This window comes from Gigantopelta aegis, chromosome 9, assembly GCF_016097555.1.
Source record: "Gigantopelta aegis isolate Gae_Host chromosome 9, Gae_host_genome, whole genome shotgun sequence".
Taxonomy (NCBI): domain Eukaryota; kingdom Metazoa; phylum Mollusca; class Gastropoda; order Neomphalida; family Peltospiridae; genus Gigantopelta; species Gigantopelta aegis.
This window is the reverse complement of record NC_054707.1, coordinates 71,563,021-71,576,161: the sequence shown is the minus strand read 5'-3', so window position 1 is coordinate 71,576,161 and position 13,141 is coordinate 71,563,021. Positions and strand designations below refer to the sequence as shown.

At 36.1% G+C, this 13,141-nt stretch overlaps 3 protein-coding genes across 3 annotated transcripts in view; all 3 read right to left on the bottom strand.

Annotated features, from left to right (window-relative positions):
• The window catches only part of LOC121381741, a 47,363-nt gene extending 37,128 nt beyond the window's left edge, over positions 1–10,235 (bottom strand). The window contains exons 1-5 of the mRNA XM_041511088.1: positions 10,194–10,235; positions 9,050–9,101; positions 6,455–6,604; positions 4,202–4,345; positions 1,708–1,797 (exon numbers count right to left, since the gene is read on the bottom strand). Coding sequence (XP_041367022.1) covers positions 1,708–1,797; positions 4,202–4,345; positions 6,455–6,604; positions 9,050–9,101; positions 10,194–10,235 — 478 coding nt within the window. The remainder of the gene's footprint in view (positions 1–1,707; positions 1,798–4,201; positions 4,346–6,454; positions 6,605–9,049; positions 9,102–10,193) is intronic.
• The window catches only part of LOC121381743, a 308,435-nt gene that overhangs the window by 219,968 nt on the left and 75,326 nt on the right, over positions 1–13,141 (bottom strand). The gene's annotated exons all lie outside the window — the stretch shown is intronic.
• LOC121381740 (snake venom metalloproteinase BaP1-like) overlaps positions 10,194–13,141 on the bottom strand; it is a 39,796-nt gene continuing 36,848 nt past the window's right edge. The window contains exons 12-14 of the mRNA XM_041511087.1: positions 12,917–13,088; positions 11,768–11,900; positions 10,194–10,319 (exon numbers count right to left, since the gene is read on the bottom strand). Coding sequence (XP_041367021.1) covers positions 11,859–11,900; positions 12,917–13,088 — 214 coding nt within the window. The 3' untranslated portion in view covers positions 10,194–10,319; positions 11,768–11,858. The remainder of the gene's footprint in view (positions 10,320–11,767; positions 11,901–12,916; positions 13,089–13,141) is intronic.

Genomic DNA, 13,141 nt, shown 5'->3' with positions numbered 1-13,141 from the left:
CTGGAATTAACTGTCCATTTAATTAAAATAGTATTGGTACATATTATAAATAAATAAAATAAATAAATAAATAAATAAATATAAATGAATGAATAAATAAATAAATAAATATATATGTAAGTAAATAAAAAATAACTAAATAAATAAAATGTAAATAAATAACTAAATAAATACATAAAATAAGCAAATAAGGAATAACTAAATAAATAAATAAATAAATATAAATGAGTAAAACCAATACTATCACCACTATCTAGGCTTAAGACGAATTAAAAAACGAAAACGACAACCCCCCCCCCCCCCCCCAAAAAAAAACCCAACCACCCCCCCCCCTCCCCCACCCCCAACAACCCCCCCCCCCCCCCCCCCCCAACAAAACAACAACATTGCTCTAAATGACTACTAGAAAGACCAGCCTAGAGTGGGACAATTTGTTTTAAAAAACGAAAATAAATATAGCAGGACCTATGCGTATAACATGCTTGTGATTAGTGACATATTAAAGATGGTGGACAGTTTTACCTTGCTCTGACGTGGCTAGACTGGTACACGTCGCGCAGCATGCATCTTTCACAGTTGTGTTGTAACACACGACTTCGCCTTCTTTATCAACAAACTGGGAACAGTCTACACCGCCAAAACTGCCAGAATCCACACACGTTGTGGTGGTGGTTGCTGTAGTGGCTGAAGCTGTAGTAGTAGTTGGACTTGTAGTGGGAGTTGCAGTTGTAATGGTAGTTGGGGTTGTAGTAGCAGTTGGAGTAGTAGTGGCTGGAGTTGGAGTTGTAGAAATAGTTGGTGTTGTAGTATTTGGGGTTGTTGTAGTAGTACTTGGAGTTGTTGTAGTAGTTGGTGGTGTTGTAGTAGTTGGTGGTGTAGTAGTAGTTGGTGGTGTAGTAGTAGTTGGTGGTGTTGTAGTAGTTGGTGTTGTTCGTGGTGGTGGTGGTGGTGTTGTTGTTGGTGGTGTTGTAGTTGTAGTTGGTGGTGGTGTTGTAGTTGTAGTTGGTGGTGGTGTTGTAGTTGTAGTTGGTGGTGTTGTAGTTGGAGATGTAGTAGTAGTTGGATATGTAGTAGTAGTTGTACTGGTGGTTGGAGTAGTAGTAGTTGGAGGAGTTGTAGTTGGAGTTGTAGTAGTAGTAGTTGGAGTTGTAGTAGTAGTAGTTGGAGTTGTAGTAGTAGTAGTTGGAGTTGTAGTAGTTGGAGTTGTAGTAGTAGTAGTTGGAGTTGTAGTAGTAGTAGTTGGAGTTGTAGTAGTAGTAGTTGGAGGAGTTGTAGTTGGAGTTGTAGTAGTAGTAGTTGGAGTTGTAGTAGTAGTAGTTGGAGTTGTAGTAGTAGTAGTTGGAGTTGTAGTAGTAGCAGTTGGAGTTGTAGTAGTAGTAGTTGGAGGAGTTGTAGTTGGAGTTGTAGTAGTAGTAGTTGGAGTTGTAGTAGTAGTAGTTGGAGTTGTAGTAGTAGTAGTTGGAGTTGTAGTAGTTGGAGTTGGAGTTGTAGTAGTTGGAGTTGGAGTTGTAGTAGTAGTAGTAGTAGTAGTAGTTGGAGTTGTTGTAGTAGTAGTAGGAGTTGGAGTTGTTGTAGTAGTAGTAGGAGTTAGAGTTGTTGTAGTAGTAGTAGGAGTTGTAGTTGTAGTAGTAGTAGTTGTAGTAGTAGTAGTAGTAGTTGGAGTTGTAGTAGTTGGAGTTGTTGTCACTGTGTAGTTGCATGTATCACAACAGCGGATGTCGTAATTAGATCCATCCGACTCTGTGGAGCCACAGTTGTCCACACTACAGGGTCCAGCTTTATCACCATATTCACAACCTACAACAATACAAAAAGACCTGATGTTAAACGTGATCAGACACAGACACAGACAGACACACACCGACACACAGAGAGAGAGAGAGAGAGAGAGAGAGAGAGAGAGAGAGAGAGAGAGGGAGGGAGGGAGGGGGAGGTGATGGGGGGGGGGGGAGGAGGCGTCTATCAAGAACAAGAAATAAATTTAAGCAATAGTCATCGTTTCAAAGTATCTGCTGCATTAGGTGAAGAATTTCAAATCAGCTTTTCAGCCAAATTAACTACAGTTTATTATTTGGTGTGAAAATGGTATTCGAGTATTCGATGGAACTGACTGATGAATATTCGAATACCAAATAAACAGTAAGCGACTCATCAGACTAACGGTTTTTTATAGTTTAAATTGTTTCATGAACATTTACTAATCCCCCAAACGCAAGTCAAGACAGAAAACAAATAAAAGTCAGAATGCAGTAGTGTCTGGTAGCTAATTTAGCAATATATTTTGATTTCTCGTCCAGAATTTTAAATATAAAATTATTAAGAAAAATGAAAACAGTATGACCGAAAACAAATATGTGTCGGGAACTTATACAGTAAACCATCAGATCAGTTCATATGTTGGTTATTGTTGTTTTTTGTTTTGGGTTTAGGGCCTATTGATGTTGTTTTGTTTTGTTTTTGTTTTGTTTTGTTTTTTGTTGTTGGTTCTTTTTTTTCTTTTCTTTTTTCTTTTTTTGAGGGGGGTTAGGGTGTTTGTTGGGTTGTTTTGGTTTGGGTGGGGGTGGGGGGGGGTGGAGGGGTCACGACATGCTTTATGTTCCCGACTGAATGCACGTGACAAGCAGCATGCAGGACAAACCTTAGAATTCAAAGAAACTGCATTATCCATCTCATTTAGAGCCACTTTCCAAAAACGACCAACCCACCCCACCCACTCGTATGCTATCATTTTGTTTTTGTCATTTTTACCTCCTAAATGTAATTTGTCAGATGAATAACAAATTTATTTTATTCGATTTAGCACCCGCATATTAGGGTAGAAAAGTATGTCTGATATAAAACCTAAAGAAATGATAATTATATATGTCAAAATTTGCCGGGGTGTACGAAAATACAAACTGCGGATGAGACCGACGAAATGTTCTCCAACACGCCTCACTGATTAAATTTGTTAAAAGACTTGAATTCATTCTGAATAGGAATACCACAACTCGGTAAATTTTACTTTTACAGTATATTTGAAGATTTCTTGAGCACGTTTGGCAAAAAAATGTGCTAGATTGTAGTTTTTCGCGTATTAAAATCTAATGCTCGAATATAGCATTGCGTAATCAATTACCGTGTTAGAACTGGGGCTAATTATTTCGAACATATTTTAAATAATAACTCGACATGCTTCTTTACAGGTTCTACAAGTTAGCACAACACGACAAATATTTTTGTGCGGCTGCGGGTGTTCAATTTTGTTTTCCCCAATACGATTACAACATAATCGTAAACGTTTAAAACACGCAAGATAATAACGTGCTAAGAGTTGTCTCCATTTGCGAAACACAGGGCTCGAAATGATTTCGGTGTAAAACCACCCGGAATTCTTGTTGACACTCTTAATACCCAAACAGCTGACAAAAAAGTTGTAAATACCCTGTATTGTAACTAAGTTATTTGTTTAGAAAAATATCCAATATATTTTGAGGAACATGTTATGTTATTATTAAACTCAAACTCAAAGTGTGTGTGTAGTTTATTTAAAAGTTTGCCTATTAGTGTAATTTTAGTTTAATTATAAAACAAAGATCTAAAAGGTAATAAATTCGTTACGCGGATTTTTGATTGTACAATCCCGTACGCCTGTCAAAAAAACCCACGTAATTAATAATATAGTTCTAGTTACTTTGGTTGATATATAGAGGATAATAAACGAGTTACCAGTTTTATAAAATGTATGTCCCGAGTGAAATAAAGTAATTAATTATTATTGTTGTTACTATTAAAAGTGTTAAGTTGGGGTTGTTTATTTCTTTCTGTTTTCTTCTTCTTCTTTTTTTTTTTTTTTTTTTGGGGGGGGGGGGGGGGGTTTGTGGTTGCTGTTTTGTTGTTGTTGTTTGAGGTTTTTGGTTGGGTTTGGGTTTGTTGGTGTTTTTTGACAACAAACACTGTCACATTTACCTACGATGACATGATTCGATGGTTGTATTAAATATTCCATTTCACTTTGAACGTTCACCCCCTCAAATGCTGTTTGGTACAGTGCTACCTGTATGGGAGAGGGACAATTAACACAATATGCTAGATATCTGATAGCCGTTGGTTACCCAATGTGCTGGGATGACGTTTAAAACATATCGGCAGTTTATTCTGGATAGAATTTGTTTTAGTTTCTAATATACCAAACTGTGAGGATGATGTTCTTCTGACATACCGGGTGTTCCAGTGGAGACTTGTGCACATGAACCACAGCAATATGTTATGACAGAGTCCAAGTAGCAGTTGGACGCTGACTCTGCAACAACTTCTGAACACGATCTCCTATTGAACGTGACTGTCACGTGATCAGAGCACGTGTCTGAAAATGAGAAAATATTATTAGACATATACACAAATACACATGTGCGCTAGAGCTGGGCAGTATTGAAATTTCAGGCTCGGTATTGGTATCGGTATTTTTGGGGTGATTCACCTCGGTACTGGTACGGTATTCGGTAATGATACAAAATCAATACCTATATCTATATTGAGCGGTATTATTGGTATACTCGGCTTTAAAGTCATGCCCGAGTTAAGTCTCATCTGCTAATTCCATCTTAATATAATTAAATTCTATACACAAGGCCCTCACCTCGCTCTTCTTTTTAGCTATTTTGTGTTCGTCAGATATATTGTTAGCCCTTTACTAAATGGCGGATAACAATTTTTAATACTGAAATATCGGTATTTTGAAATTTGCTCGATACGGTAAATCGGTATTGACATGATACCTATACTGAACGACATGTACGGTATACCACCCAGCTCTAATGTGCGCACTAGCGGAAACATATATGCATACATACATGGGTATATATGCACGCACGCACGCACGCACGCCCGCACACACACACACAGGGAAGCAGGCAGACAAACAGACCGATATACACACATAATCACAAACATATCTACAACAATACACATATACATACATGAACGGACAACGGAGACAGTAGCTTTAAATTGTTTTATGCTCAACAAAATTAATTAGGGGCCAGTAGATATTCCCGGCAGTTTTAAAGGTTTTTTAATAATGTAAAAATATAAATATAGCTTCTTACTTTGTAAGATGTAGACATTGTGGGATGTTATTTAATCAACAATTTAAAGCGAATACAATTTCAATAATCAGTAAGAACCAACATATATACAGTAACGAATGTGCCTTTCGGTAGTGTTCATAAATGTACGAAAAGTCTACCATATGCAAGATTTTACTTTTTAAAAATGTTTTGACGTCAGCCTCGATGAAAATATAACATACTATGACACTAGCATTACAATATTATGTCACTTGGGTTATTGGCTCTTTATAAGTACATTTTATGAGTACATTTGTGGAGTTAAACTTGAGCAAATTTACCCTGAGTTGTTGGTGCCACAGTTGTTGTTAATGTTGCCAGTCCACACGTTCCACAGCAACTGACATTATACCGTGTTCCATCGGTGGTGAGTCGATCGCAGTATTGTTCCTTGCAGCCAGTGAATTTGTCTCCATACAGGCAGTCTATGATGATTAAAAACAAAATCAAATGTATTACTCATTTCATGAGTTGTCATCTGGATCGTGTGACATTTGAGTCACTCAGTCACCTAGTTATTTGAATTTGATGAAAAGATGAAACTGTTTATTAAAATATGTCGCCAAGTGGCAGTTAAAAAACCGTATTATTATAGTATGTACATAGCAAGCTCTCTGCAAATCCTGTCAATCAATGTGGAACTTCCATCAGAATTCTACTAACTTCCCCGTCTATTAAGTAAGAGAGAGAGAGAGAGAGAGAGAGAGAGAGAGAGAGAGAGAGAGAGAGAGAGAGAGAGAGAGAGAGAGAGAGAGAGAGAGATTGAGAGAGAGCGCACTACACTGACATATACAGACAGGCAGATATAAATAAAATATCAGGTTACTACGTTTTGATATCGTGGTTATTTGGCGAGTCTGTCCCGGGTCAGACCACTGGCTATCCAGATATCGGGCCCGGGACAGACATGCTCGAAACTCTAGTGGTATAGGAGCATGTCACTAAATATTGGAATGGAATCGTGGTTATTTGGCGAGGTATGCTCGCCTGTTACACCGTTTAAATAAAATCGAGCGAGTGCAAGTTTTACGAGATTGTTGTTACCAAACAGCGCATGTTCGATATGTTGCATTACTAGTAGCAGGTAACGAACACAGATACCCTGCATAATCAGAATATAATTTCATTCAGCTCTAAACTACGAACTATGATTATGAAATATTTTTATTCAACAATAGCGTGTGATTATAGTAGTGTTGCACCAGAGCGTGATTTTTGTTACAAATGCGTGAGACTCGCGCCAAATGCGTGAGAGCTGACAGGTATGCATTCCTATCGTAAAACCAGTACAACACACAAACTCGTATAATAATATCTCTATATTAAATAGATGTACGTGACTTTACCTGGTACGCCTGTGTTTTGAAGACCACACGATTTGCAGCAGCGTCGGCGAACGACTTCTTGGTAGCAGTAAATTGGTTCATTGGTAACAAAGGTTTCACAAGTCTTATTAGAAAACACTATTCCGGGCTCGTCACCAAACGGACACGTTTCTGGAAATGAAGAACTCATTAAAAGAAAAGAGAATGCGAAGAACTCTTACCTGACAAAAGCCAGCAGCATCTAATCTTATCAAAAACTAATTCCATAAATAGTGTGCAAGTATTCCTCAGATTCATGTTTTGAAGACAAATTTGTAATTGTTGAACGCGAAAAGAACAAATATTTATGTATTTATGTATAATCTTTTGAACGTATTTGATAAATGTTTGTTTGTACCTTGGTGTACCAAAGGTAAAGGTGAACAGCTGTACGGTACGGCATATGATGATATATACATACAGCAGTCAATATAATTGTAACAAGATGGTGAGTGTACATGTACATAAATACAAAGACACAAAATATACACAGAATATCAGCCAGAGGATTTGGAAGTATTCAGAATTAAACTACAAAATATAGCAAGTTTTCTAAGAACACCAGCTTTGTAGAGTTAAATAGTTTATAAAACTTATATATCTTTGATTTAGACTGACAAAAATATGTTAAGTAACGATTTCGTTCATTCTTGAAAAACATACATGTAAATATATAATGAAACTAATCTCCGATATCGTAATTATTACACAATGAACATATTCTATTTTGTAGTGGTAATTTTTTCCATCTACCCGTTTCAGTTGGAAGATTATGGTTTGATAATCTAAAATGTAATAATGGTCACCAGTGTTTTCTCTCTATAAGTATAACTGTGGGGTATGTCTCAAATTCAACAGTATTTTAAAATCATTTATAATTCAAAGCTTTGGATGCGTTATCAATATAAGTATACCATGATTGTAAGGTTGTACTAATATATGCGTTATCAATATAAGTATACCATGATTGTAAGGTTGTACTAATATATGTTATCAATATAAGTATACCATGATTGTAAGGTTGTACTAATATATGCGTTATCAATATAAGTATACCATGATTGTAAGGTTGTACTAATATATGCGTTATCAATATAAGTATACCATGATTGTAAGGTTGTACTAATATATGTTTTCAATATAAGTATACCATGATTGTAAGGTTGTACTAATATATGCGTTATCAATATAAGTATACCATGATTGTAAGGTTGTACTAATATATGCGTTATCAATATAAGTATACCATGATTGTAAGGTTGTACTAATATATGGAAGTCTTAGTAATATCATTGCACTGTGATAACCATGTATGTGTACAGCCAACATCATCTAAAACAGCTTTAACATACATAATCCATGTGCTATTTTTAACATCATTCAGTAATAATGTGTACGCCAATAATAACAACTTGGACTGTTTTCCAGTTAATTTTACAGTAATATATTCCGGGTAACGTTCACAGGTAATAGCCATATTATAAACTGGTTACATCATTTTTCAATAAATTGGTTTTTTTTAGGTGTCACTCGATACAAATATTATGGCATCTACCTTGTAGAATAAAAAACATAGCCTTTTTGTGGTTGTGTGTATAACTTGTTGCTTGGCTTAGTCAATATATTCTATTTGTGAAACATATTACAAAGATATTTATAACTTTCTACGTTATCAAGTTTTAATTTTCTAAGGTAAAACTCCTTTTTGTAATCTTTCTTGTTGCCACTAAATATTAAGACTTTTGTCTTTTTACAATTTACTGTTAGTTTCCATTTCGTGCAATACGAATCGAATACATTTAGAGAGTTTTGCATATCTTGGTAATTATCTGCGTGGAGTAAGAAAAAGAACAATTGACATTGACACTGAATATTTCGTCTATGCCTATGTCATGGCAGTCATTCATTTTAAACATATCTTCAATATCATCCAGCAACAAGGAAATAACAAAGGGGATAAATGTTCACCTTGTCTTACACCAACACAGTGTGTAGCATTATGCGATTGTTGTTTTTCGTTTGGTTTTTAATTGTCTGTGTGTTGTTGGTGTTGTCTTTTGTTGTTGTTAATTGTTAAGCTATTCTCGGATTTTCACGTTTCCTCCTGCTTGATGGTATACCTAGGTTTTCCAGTTAGTTAAAATTCTGAAACTATTTTATTTGTTCTAGTGTTGACCACCCTATAACAATGAGTGGTGCATTACATGTATATAACATGAAATAACACACACACCACACACACACACACACACATACACACACAGATATACATACACACACACACACACACAAAATCCTTGCTACCCTAATAATAGCAGTTTGGCGTTAATACCTGCAGGTAATGGCCGCATGTACATCCATATATTAATCTCTTACAGACACAGTAGCCAAACTACTATTATTATTCGAAAATTAACTAATCAATCAGGAATGATTATCGGAGTTTAAACAACACTGCAGATCCGACTGCGTAGTCTTAGACTATGTGTTAATGATGAATCTTTAAATACCATTACTTTTGTCACTCTTGCTATTGTTTTTGATTTAATGAAGTCCATGTATTTTTTGTGTACTTACCATCAATACTGGGTGCATCTGGAGAATACACACACAGGCCATTTATACACCACTGGAAATATAGCAAAATTGTATTACAATAGCGTACAGAAAGGAAAGAAATATTTGTTTAACGACACCTCAGCACATTACGCCTATTTGGTGTCTGATATGTCCTTCATAATGTTAACAACCAGCAAACCTGTTTTCTGTCATTATTTTTTACCACAAGAATGAATCCATTTTCCCAAACACAAAATGTGGACATATTCTTATCCACGAAACGACTCTCTGTTGCATAAGTCTGGATCTGGACCTAGAATTTCAACCATGAAACACCACTATGCGGTGTGTAATGGACATACCTAAAATTAAATTCGACATATGATCAATATTGATTGAAGGAATTAATAGAAACAGTTATTTATTTTAATGTACAGCATAAGTGGGGCTTAAGTTGTTATAATACAATATTTATATATAATTAAACAAATTTATCTCGATGAACCGAAATGTTTTTAGCCACTCCTAAACCCCATTTGCCAAACTGACGTCATTTGGAAATCACCTGATTCAAATAATAGTGAATGAAAGTTTGCATTCCTACTCAACATAAGTCTCCATGACGTTTACACAAACAATACTACATACATATTTAAAGGTAAACAAAACAAATTGAGACATATATTGTTAAATTATGTATATTATATACATTTAATTATATAATTTCACCACAATTACCTTTTGGTTCATGCAAGTATGCACATCGTTTTTATCGTTTCATACTTGCATGAAGCAAAACATAATTGTGGTCAATTCTTAAATGAACGCAAACAAGTAGCACCTCTCGATTGCCGTAATGTGTATAAACGCAAAGAAAATTTTATTATTTCTAAGTAAATAACAAAAATATCTTAGAAAACATTTACCATCAAATTATATAGATTAAATCTCATTTTTAATACAGGTGTTAAGACAAAATGCTAGAACAGCCAATGTATGTAGCTTCACTTGCATTGTCACTGAGGTAATCAATAATGTAGTACACGGAGATCAAAGGTAGAATTGTGTGTGATTTAGTTGGCTGTTCTACCAGTTGCCTTCATATCTGTATAGAAAGAAGATTTAACCCTCGTTTAAATCAATGTCACGAATTCCGTCTCACCTTGTTATCACCGCACGTTGTCCCTCTAGCCGCGTCATACATAGAACAATAAGTGGGTTTCTCTGGAAGCCTGCAGTACATGGAATAACATATTCCATTGATACCACCCTTTTTTAACGTAAGGCCCTGAAATAATATGAAAATAATACCATTTATTCATGTAAAATTGACATAATTTTAAAATAATATGATTTTTAAATGCAATACTCTGAATTATTAAACTGCTACTGTTGGCATTGGTAAACATATTAAGACCCTGCTGTAGTATTAAAATAATAGCCTTTCTTAAGTCCAATCAGAGGAGTAACACGAATTATTTACCTGTTCATGGATTAGTATGTTACGTATTGTTGGGAAAAATACATACTAGTAAGTAATGTCATTATGGATATCATCATCAATATCAATATATTCTGCTTGCTAAGCTGACTGATGATGACATACCGAGTGAACGTTCAACATTTTGTATTGCATGTTTCTTAGCAGTCAATCAATCAGTCCTTTGGAAAAATTGTGTCACTAAAGTACTATATGAGCTTGAGCGTGTATAGCACCAAATTAAATTGCATAGCCGACAATAAAAGCATATGTGGCTAAACCTGCTACACGAAGCGTTTTAATCAACATACGTACTATGGCATCAGTTTTAGCCGAACATTTCTATGAGTTTCTTTTGCCATATAGTTGAGTACAATATGGAATGCAACCATTGTAACCATTGCATTGTCAAATTCGTTGGGTTAGTGCCATTGTGTTTCGTTAGTATGAACAATTGGTCATTGGGCAGTAACCAGCATGACGTCAGTGGGCTCAACCCACTCTATCATGGAATTTGAAACATTGCCCTTTTAAGTCATTAACTTTAGGAAATAAATTAATATAGTTTTGTAGGAGGCAAGATGGAGCTGCATTAATACCATGCATAACAATTAACCCATTTTGACTTAGTGAAGTTTAATGGTTTTGATGTCGGACATTGATCAAAGAAATCAAAGATGCCAACTTAACATTATCAATGCAACATTATATCAATAGTATATAGGGACCTTTGATTAACCAGTTTTTTTTACCGCGTCGTCGGTAAAACTGAATTTGCGACGGTATAACCAGCATGAACGTCCGCAAATGATCAAATACAACATAGTTATCCCAAACATATCATCTGAATGTTTAAAATTTTTCAATATTTTTAAAAGAAAAACAAATGTTACGATTTGCATCTAAACCACCACCAGTTCCCTCCCAATTAAACAAATAGGCTGTCATTATTTGTTGTTGACACAATTAAACTTTACATCAGGGCTACAAATCTCCCAGAGTTATCCCATGAAGTGACAGACCAACTGTGTAGTGGGTGTTGTGTCAAACCACTGTAGCTGATCTTGGCTCGTGGACTAAACGCCTCTCTGCAGGCCAGCTGATGTGTAACATGCTACTTGAACAGTCAGGTACACACTATACAGGACATTTTGGAAAACCGCTCAAGCTAATATCATCTGTGTGAATTTTACATTAACACGCGATAGTAATTATTGTACTAAATTTCACAATACGAAAACGAAAAACATCAATACCTGACAGAGTTCTGATTCTGGACCGCGTATCCTTTTACACTGATCATCAGGGCTGTAAATCTGTCCTGGCAAGTCGAGGGCCAATGGAACATCAACTGTTGTTACCTTTTGTGTCAAGCATTTTACTCCATAGCTGAGATACAAATGAAAAAAACAACAAACAACATTACATCTGAAACTTGGTACATAGGTCTGCAGACATATCCACTTATACATCATCTATTCTGAAATCCCATTAAAGCCACAGGCTCATTCTCAGAGAGTAGAGATACCAATCAGCCTCTCTTCAATCACCTCATTAACATATTTATCAGCCCATGTAATCATGCAATCTAGTCAGTGCAACCACTCAACCAACTAGTCAACAAGCCAACCAGCCAACATCGAACTACCCCAGTTATAGTCCGTCTGCTTTAAATGTGAACGGAATATAACTCTATAATGAGATTTAACCTGTGCTTATTCATGGCAATTTGTAACGAAACGTAAATTTACACTGACACTTAAACGTTTTTATTCGAGCTGATATGCGTTTGAAACACAATAATACATTTATATGGTTTAGGACTATTCATTATTGCGCTACTTGTCAATTCATCGGTTACCTTTTGACGCAAACTGACGGTAACCAGTTTGCTAACCAGTCACCATGTAGTCACACAACCACTCAGTCACCATCTAAACAGTCAACCACTCAGTCACCATCTAACCAGACAACCACTCAATCACCATCTAACCAGACAACCACTCAGCCACCATCGTGCCAGACAACTACTCAGTCACCATCTAATTAGACACCAAATCAGTCACTATCTAACCAGACAACAATTCATTCACCACGTAAGTAGACAACCATGCAGTCACCATTTCGGTAGACAACCACTTAGTCACCATCTAAACAGACAACCACTCAGTCACCATCTAGTTAGACAACCACTCATGCACTATCTAACCAGACAACCATTCAATCACCATCTAGTTAATATAACACATACATGTATACACCATCCATTGAGCGGCCATCCAGGTGTTTGTGTGTGTGTGTGTGTGTGAGAGAGAGAGAGAGAGAGAGAGAGAGAGAGAGAGAGAGAGAGAGAGAGAGAGAGAGAGAGAGAGAGAGAGAGAGCGAGCGGGTTGGTGGGAACTTACCTTGTTTTGCATTAGTGATGTCAACAGATTCTTGAAGTACGAAACTGAGCAGGACGAGAACAGCCAGGGGTTGGTCATGTTAGGATCTGTTCTAGATCCGCTAGTAGCAGCCATGATGTATTGGTCTTCTCCTGTGCATGTGTTGGTATCACCATCGTGTTTAGATCCCAAACTGAATAACAAATAAAACAAACATCAACCTTAAAACTATAGCGCATAGATTTA